This window comes from Pagrus major, chromosome 18, assembly GCF_040436345.1.
Source record: "Pagrus major chromosome 18, Pma_NU_1.0".
Lineage (NCBI taxonomy): Eukaryota > Metazoa > Chordata > Actinopteri > Spariformes > Sparidae > Pagrus > Pagrus major.
Window position 1 is genome coordinate 27,090,110 of NC_133232.1, and position 8,565 is coordinate 27,098,674.

Sequence of the window (8,565 nt, forward strand, 5' to 3'; positions counted from 1 at the left end):
TGAAATCCAAAAAAAATCTCAAAAGGCAAAACTAAAGAAAAATACAAAAACTTTGAAAGCCACAGAGGACACACAAGGAAGAGACACAGGAACTGAGAAAATCCAGCACAGAATGAGGGGAAACACTGAGTTAAATACGCAGTGACTGATTAACTAACGAAACACAGGTGTACACAGAAAAGGGGCAGGAAAAAGACACATGAGGATGAAACCTACAAAATAAAACAGGAAATGACTGAACTAAAAAATCAAACCATGACACAGATGTTTCAAAGAAAATTCATGACAAAAGGGTAGTCAACAAGAGTAAGTATTAACAGTTGTTGATCCACGTGTCTTCTCTTTGTTCCAGGCCAAAGTGAGTTTGTGTCCTTGGCGGAGATGGAGGACCTTCTGCTGAGGAACCTTTTCCAAGGCTACCAGCGCTGGGTCAGGCCCATCCAGCACTCCAACGCCACGATTAAAGTACGCTTCGGACTGAAGATCTCGCAGCTGGTTGATGTGGTAAGAATGCACCTGAAATCACAAACACACATCCATGCACTTATGTCTTCATGACCAGATTTATTGTCTTATACTCCCAACCCTTACACCGGTTGCTCCTACACATCTCAGCCTTTTTCTTTACCTTAATCTAAACCAAATCCTAACGATGTCTCCAGAATCACTGGTGACCCCACTCGTGAAGAAGTCATTCACACGGGGATGTGTATTCAGTTATTTCAAAAACATCAGGCTTTATGTCACCCGTGTCATCATGTATTAAAATTATGTTGCTGAATATAAGAACAGCTTCAGTGACCAGATATAGTATATGAATGTGACAAACACAGCATGAAAAACATTTCCTCTAGTTTCGAAGCTACTTAACGGTAAAACGCAGTTTGACATTAAAGGGGTTAAACCCAACACTTTAATCCTATAAGGAAAAGAGATGGCTGGTTGCTCTATATAACCCAACGGAGATCAAAAATGTGTCGGGTGCTCTTGAAAAACGGGGGAAAAAAACAGAGTACTTCAAACAAGAAGGCAATCCGGGCACTCCAAATGTAAGAACACGTCATACATGAGGAAAGAAACTAAAATGCCCCTCATTGTAGTGGCTGAATCATCAAAAAAGCTTCCTACTCTTTTAAAGATTTGGCCGGCCCACTACAATAAACTCTTTTTTAATAAATCCGCCCTTGTTTCTTATATTTTATTATTTATGGATTGCCTTCTTGTGTGATGTACTTTAATCCCATATTTAACATCATCATGACTCACATTTCAAAGGCTATGTCTGGAGATATTCCTCATTGTTCTTATTGTCAATAAAACACATGATAAGAGCCAAACCAACAATGAATAAATCCTTCTAGCCAGTATTATCTGTGTAGTCAAAGCATGTTTGCATATTCCTTTGTGCCACAGAGCTTAATTCTTGTTGCACTGGGTGTCAATATCAGTCCATTTTTCAACATTTTCTTTCATTTCTCGGGGAATAATGCACAGATCATGGATCTTGATGACAAAAATGAATTGTATTTAGGAGGCTAGTATCTATGAGGGAGTACAATTTGATGCAGATCCTAGACTGGGTGAGTTTCAATTATGATTATGCAGTTATGGGTGGTTTAAAATGGGGCCTGTTGGGCCTCTGCAGAGGTATGCACTCTACTGAGTACCTTTCTAGTTACAAACTACCAGAAAAAACAACATAAAATGGCTCCATAGAGCTCTGATTTGATATTGTGTTGTTTACATCCTCTATGCGTAGTCGAGCTTGTGACTTCAGACAGTGTGTGCGCTAACAGCTTGAGCTTAGCAGCAACAGTTAAGTTTTCGGCTTGAAAAAGAGTGTAAATAACATATTTTGTGTGAACTGTTACTCTAACCGCAAAAGCAACTTGCCAGCCTCAAGTAGCCCCATAAAAAAATCCTTCTATCAAAAGAAGAGAGTGAGAATGAGACATGAAAGTCCAACATCTGTGAGCCACATAGTACAGTATGTGGTCGTTTCTTCCTTTATTCTTCCGTCTCAGCAGAGCAGCGTCTCTGTCCATGGTGCTGAAACCAAACAGGCCGGTGGCAGCTTCACAGTGTGGAGCTTTTTTCCTCGGTCCTGAAATAGATCTGGAACACTCTCTTCATATCTACAAACACACAGCCTCTCTCTGGAGTGTTCCTTTAATATTTCAGAGGCTGGGCTGTGATAGGTTGAGATGGTTTAGGTGTTCGAGAGGAGAAAACGGAGGATGCTAATGGAGGAGCCACTCTTCTCGGCTTGAAATATTCATCGCAAACCAGTTTGGATTCAAGTCTTCAGGTCCTTCCGCCAACCACTCCTGCTCGGCGAAGACAATAAGTGATGAATTAAACAAAGCCCCTCTACTGGGTCTGCAGAGAGGAAAGATTTAGGTTGATGATCTGTTGGATTTTGATGAGGAAAGCTAGGCAGAGACACAGCAGCTTGGTTACACTATGAGCGTCCCTCGAGTCTCCGTGGGCTGCTGCATGGCTCTGTATTAGATTATGGTTCACCTCTGCTCTATGTGATCTCCAAAACAGCCAACTCGGTTTGACAGCTCAGGCCTGGTCTGGATACGCTGAACAGCAACATCTTCATATATTGCTCAGCCAGATTTATTTCTCTCCCAGTCTGCCCCTTATTATTCAATCTTGCCTCCACTGAAGTGTAAATAAACCTGTGTTAACCACTCTCCATCCCTCTATTCCTGTCTTCATCTATTTACTTCTCACTGCATTCATATCGCTCCTTCTTGGTTCACTGCACCCACCTCTGGTTTCATGTTTCTCCGTCTTGTTTGCTAAGGAAGTGGCAGAGACAGGTAAATGAGACGCGGTCTGATTTCTTGGAAAAGGAAAAAAATGATTTAGTTTCTCGTCTTGTCCACTAATCAAATCTAACATCATGATGGAAGAACCCAGATCAGAAATAGTCAGGCTGTAAACAAGTCACATCACATAAAACCCCAAAAATGCAGTATATTTCCTTGCTTCTTGTTAGTAGAGATAAATGTGTTCAAGCGGAGATAGCTGATATTGTTGATTCAGATGATCTTAAGCCACCAATATCTGCCTGTCATGGATGTTGACGTATATCCGATAACCTACACTGTTCTCGTGCTTCTGGGTTCTTATCTCTCTCAAATATCTTTGTCTGTTTTAGGATGAGAAGAACCAGCTAATGACAACTAACGTTTGGCTGTGGCAGGTGAGCAAAACACAAATATGAACTGAGGCTGTATGGCTACAATCTGTTTGTATTCTCATGTCTTTTTACAGTAATACAGATATCAATTTAAACACGACTTAAGTTCAGCACAAGTTCTGGATGAACACCGGTTTTCTGTTACATCTGAGAAATGTTTATATTAGGGATGGGCGACCAGAATCTTTCACCACAGTATATGAATTTTTTTCGCAGTAATGGTTTATTTCACGGTCAACAGTTGTTGTTGTGTTAATTAAGTGAGGAAATGGTTTAAAATAACCACATCATACTGTACTTCATGTGGATCCTGTCCTCATCAGAATAAAAGCAGCTTATTACGACCCCATATTTCTGTTTGTTATAAGGCAGCGACCTCTAGTGGCTTTAGTTATCTGGAGGACGGCAGGGATTGACGGTCGAGCAGAACAGACACAGGATTCAGAAGAACATTGTTTGTATCCAGCGTGAAACCAGAGGTCAACGATGCATTCTTTAAAGGTGCACTACGCAGTTTTCGTGAAGTAATTTTAATCAGAAGTGAAAGATCTTCATTAACTGATATTTTTATGTCTAAACAAACAAAATAAAAAAAAACTGTCTTCGCTTTTATGACTGAATAAACTGATTAAACAAACTGACCTTAAAGGACAACACAATTTCATACTGTTATACTTTGTTTATATTTGGCGGACCCTGCCACCTTTCTAGCTTCAAACGGTGTATAACAGCTTGTTTATTCAGTTATGGAAGTTTGTATCAGACTACATAGTGCCCCTTTAACTTACTGATGTGATGAAATAACGTCACTTTCATATGGTTAGGCACTGTCACCAACAGTCGCTATTACGTTAGGTGAGAAAGTGGTAAGAAGGTCTGCTGCCCAAATCATGTTGAGAGGCAGCTGGATTTCCAAGATCACATGAGAATCCTGTCCTTATTTATAACCTCGCCTGCACAGAATACACTGCAGAGACACTAAGAGATAGCTCCTGTGATGGACACCAAACTGGACACCTTTATATAGAGATATAAACCACCATATCACCTGACCCTCGGGTTTTTGGAAAACATTCTCCAATAACATTAACTTGGCATATTTATTACAACCTTTATTCCCTTATAAACACGCCTTATGAAAAGTTTGCTTACTTTTAGTGTTTGTTTGTTGTTTTTTTGCATTATAAGTTCAATCAGAAAAGCAGACACATATGGGAGGCATAGGAAACACTGGTGGATGTGATCCAATTCCAGGGACAGAGAACTTATTAAAAGACGCCCCACATTTTTTTTTAGCTTATAAATGCAAACAAACATTATATAGTATTGCTTAGTGCTGTGTAGGTTTAATAAGACCTCATCCTGTGTCCTGTGTTTATTCTGAGCAGGAGTGGATCGATAACAAGCTGCGATGGAATCCAGAGAAATACGGAGGAATCACTTCGATTAGAGTTCCCTCTGAAAATATCTGGCTCCCGGACATCGTCCTGTATGAGAAGTAAGACAGATCTGACAGGAACAGACTGATAGACCCACATGTAAAACTTAAATTACTAAGAAACTGCCTTTTTTCTGATTTTTCTCAATGTTTCTTCAGTGCTGATGGGCGGTTTGAGGGCTCCCTGATGACCAAAGCCATTGTCAGGTACAATGGTGCCATCACCTGGACACCCCCTGCTAGTTACAAATCAGCCTGCACTATGGATGTCACCTTCTTCCCCTTCGACCGCCAGAACTGCACCATGAAATTTGGCTCCTGGACATACGATGGGAACATGGTGGACCTGATTCTGATAGACACCCATGTCGATCGGAAGGACTTCTTCGATAACGGGGAGTGGGAGATCCTCAGTGCCACCGGTGCCAGAGGGACCAGGAGGGACGGCATGTATTCGTACCCCTTCCTCACGTATTCCTTCATTCTGAAGAGGTTGCCGTTGTTCTACACCCTCTTCCTCATCATCCCTTGTTTGGGTTTGTCCTTCCTGACTGTCCTGGTGTTTTACCTTCCCTCAGACGAAGGAGAGAAGCTGTCACTGTCTACCTCTGTCCTCGTGTCGCTCACTGTGTTCCTCCTGGTCATAGAAGAAATCATCCCCTCCTCCTCCAAGGTGATCCCACTCATCGGAGAGTACCTGCTCTTCATCATGATCTTTGTCACGCTCTCAATCATCGTCACCGTCTTCGTCATCAACGTGCACCACCGCTCGTCAGCCACCTACCACCCCATGTCGCCGTGGGTTCGTAATCTCTTCCTCCAGAAACTGCCCAGGTTGCTCTGCATGCGTGGACACACCGATCGCTACCACTACCCAGAGCTGGCCCCTGAAAGCCCTGAGCTGAAGACTCGCTCTGGAGGTCGGAGAGGAGGCGGGAAGGCGAACAGCTCATCCCACGGACAGACGACTTCTGATGGGAAGGAGGAAGAGGCCTGGGCGACCATGTTGGACAAGGCCATCTACTCAGTGCGCTACATCAGCAGACATATTCGTAAAGAACACTTCATCCGGGAGGTGGGTTTGGCCGGATCGTATTACTGAAGAAAGATTTTACATAGTCCTCCCAAAACAAGACTCTGCAAATGTCTTTGTTTTAGTTTGATAGAGAGCCCCCTAGTGGCAGAAGTTACACATTGTACGTTTAATGTTTATGTTTCTGTCACACCATCTCCCATTTTTTCTATTCCCCAGGTGGTGCAAGACTGGAAGTTTGTGGCCCAGGTGTTGGACAGGATCTTCCTGTGGGCTTTCCTCACTGTTTCAATACTGGGCACTATCCTCATCTTCACTCCAGCTCTGCAGAAGTTCATGAAAGTCCTTCCTCCACCTGCAAGTGAGGACCCACCTTCAAACTAGTAGCAATAACGCACCCTTTTCACACGCAACTGACGATCCACCTCCAAGAATCTGCAAACCACTGAGCAAGACGAAGCCACTACAGGTGCTTTGAAAAGAACTTTGACTCTCAGATTTTTAGTTGGTTAGGTTTCTTCTTTAGACTCGCTGTTCAAAGTCTTCTGTATGCCCTGAAGTCAGTATGTTTATCGTTTTTCTGCACATTACAGTTTCAAATTATTATGATGGCATCAAGTTTTGTTTACAGACAAATGAGACAGTCTTAGTGAAAACTGTTGCAACCTGTGTTGCTTTTCAGCCAGTTTATTGCCAAAGTCGTAACACTTCAGCACATAGTGGCATTAAGTAGCATGCAGCCATCAAAACACTTGAAGAAACATACTGGTCATTTAAGAAAGGTATTTAATGTAAAGTTAAATGAAACATAAACCAACTTCATTTAGCATAAAATGAAACCATACAATGATTTATGTACTTATTCCACTTAGGCACTTAATTGCAGTTGATTTATCATTTTCACCTGGTCGGAACAAATGCTCTGTGATGGCAAGGTTTACCAGAACTTAAAAACTATCATCTTAAATTCCCAATGTCAAGGTATCACTCATACGTAACTATTCTGTCACAGGTTGCTTTTGTTAGCACTTACCTGAAGCACAAATTACCTCTTACTGTAACTACTTTTTAGTTTTTTAGTCAGTGTATATTGTAAGAAAAATAAATTATTTAATCTCTCTAGGCACCAACAACTTTGAACTACCTTCCTAATTCATTAGAAACACAACATCCTTTTATATATTTTGCAAAATCTCTAAAGACTTAACTATACATCAGGGGAATAAAGCCATTAAATGATTGATCAGGGATCTAATCTGTGATGTCGTATCCTAACAGCTTGTATTATTTTTTCTCCAAAATACTCGTCTTTCTCACCGTCTTCAAAAAAATCACTATATATTGATCACAGCAGTTAGTGAAACAATTTCAAGCAACACAATGTAAAGTGTAATGAATAAATGAAGGGAATTACATTTGGACATTTCGTCTTTAAAGTACACTGTTGTTTTGATATACTTAATCATGTTTATCTCTGCTGCTGTTCAATTAAAACATGTATTCCCCCTCAAACGGACGTCACAGATAAGAAAACATACAAACACTGTATGGATAGAATGGGTGAAGTGGCAGCTCCACCCAGTGGTGAACCAGAGAGATGCAGAAAATGTCCTTTTAAAAGAAACAACAACACAGAACAAGTGTTTATTCTTTTTTTCCCGAAAGAAATTTGTGAAATAAATTCTTATTTTCTCTCCTCATGTATTAAAATTGAATATGAAATGCAAGACAGAGATTATATCTGTTTCTCATTTGAATCCTTATTCCAATGTTCAACATATTTTCATTAACTGCATGCAATATGTTTAATACAAGACACTTCAAGAATCATTTCATTTGCTTTTATTCTAACTTTTATTGAATAAAATGTGTTATTGTTGGCGTCATTGTTCTAAAATATTCCATACACTCATAAAAATAACTGTATTTCACAAATGTTTCATATGAATATATAATATCATTCATTACCATATTATGTAAAGATGTATGCAACTGCAGCATTTAACCAAACTAAACCAAACCAATATTGTTTTTGTTTTTTTTGTTTTAGCAAGAATTGGGACACGTTTATGAATTGTTTCTGTTGAACTCTGTCTTGATACCTGTCTGACATCATGGGATATTAAGTTCCTGTTTATTTTATCTATTAAAATGGACAATGGAAATTAGGTTTTATTATATGTGTTGTTGTTTGTTTACAAAAAACAAATACATCATCATATACACCCTTTGAACCATGTCCATGTAATACAGATACAGTATCTAAAGGCAAAACTAATACATTCCTTCATAAAAGTAGTTCATGGTTGAGCAGAATATTTTAAATTGTATTCCCAGATGAATCATTGAGCTTTAACCACGTAGGAAACGCCGCATTATTTGGGTCATTATCTGTGTCCACCCGTCTGGCTGTCCAGGTGAGCTCGCGCATTGCGCAGCATCTCCATATACAGCCTGGTGTTTTCCCTGCAACATAACCAGACAGAAGAGAGAGCATGAAAAAATGATCAAAACTTTAAAGAAATGTGATTATCTGCATCATTTGAAAAGCATATTAAACACAAAGTTATAGCGCTCGGGGTTGCAAGTGTCACTGCTCAGTTTGGGGTACAGAGGTACAGTAAGCTAGATAAAATGGGGAGAACATGACTTTAAAACTGCCTTCACCTGCATTATGTTAAGTCATTGTACTGATGGCACACTGGATAAAAATGCCCTTCAACTGGCACGTGCTTTACTGCTGATTACGTCACTCACGTAGCCACAGAGCGGTCAAACATCAGGTTACTCATGTCCATGTAGTACTGAGCATCTGTTCGTAGAGCCGTCCAGTACTCGTTTGCCTGAGGAAGAAATACACTTTGTCATAGTAATGCCTCT

General features: G+C 40.3%; 1 protein-coding gene across 1 annotated transcript; it reads left to right on the forward strand.

The window, feature by feature from the left end:
- The first annotated feature begins 360 nt into the window (after nucleotides 1-360).
- On the forward strand, nucleotides 361-6,069 carry LOC141013240 (neuronal acetylcholine receptor subunit non-alpha-2-like). Its single transcript, XM_073486887.1, has 5 exons — nucleotides 361-504; nucleotides 3,173-3,217; nucleotides 4,603-4,712; nucleotides 4,812-5,727; nucleotides 5,905-6,069. The coding sequence occupies exons 1-5, from the start codon at nucleotides 382-384 to the stop codon at nucleotides 6,067-6,069; spliced, it is 1,359 nt and encodes a 452-aa protein (XP_073342988.1). The 5' UTR covers nucleotides 361-381.
- Nucleotides 6,070-8,565: the final 2,496 nt, after the last annotated feature.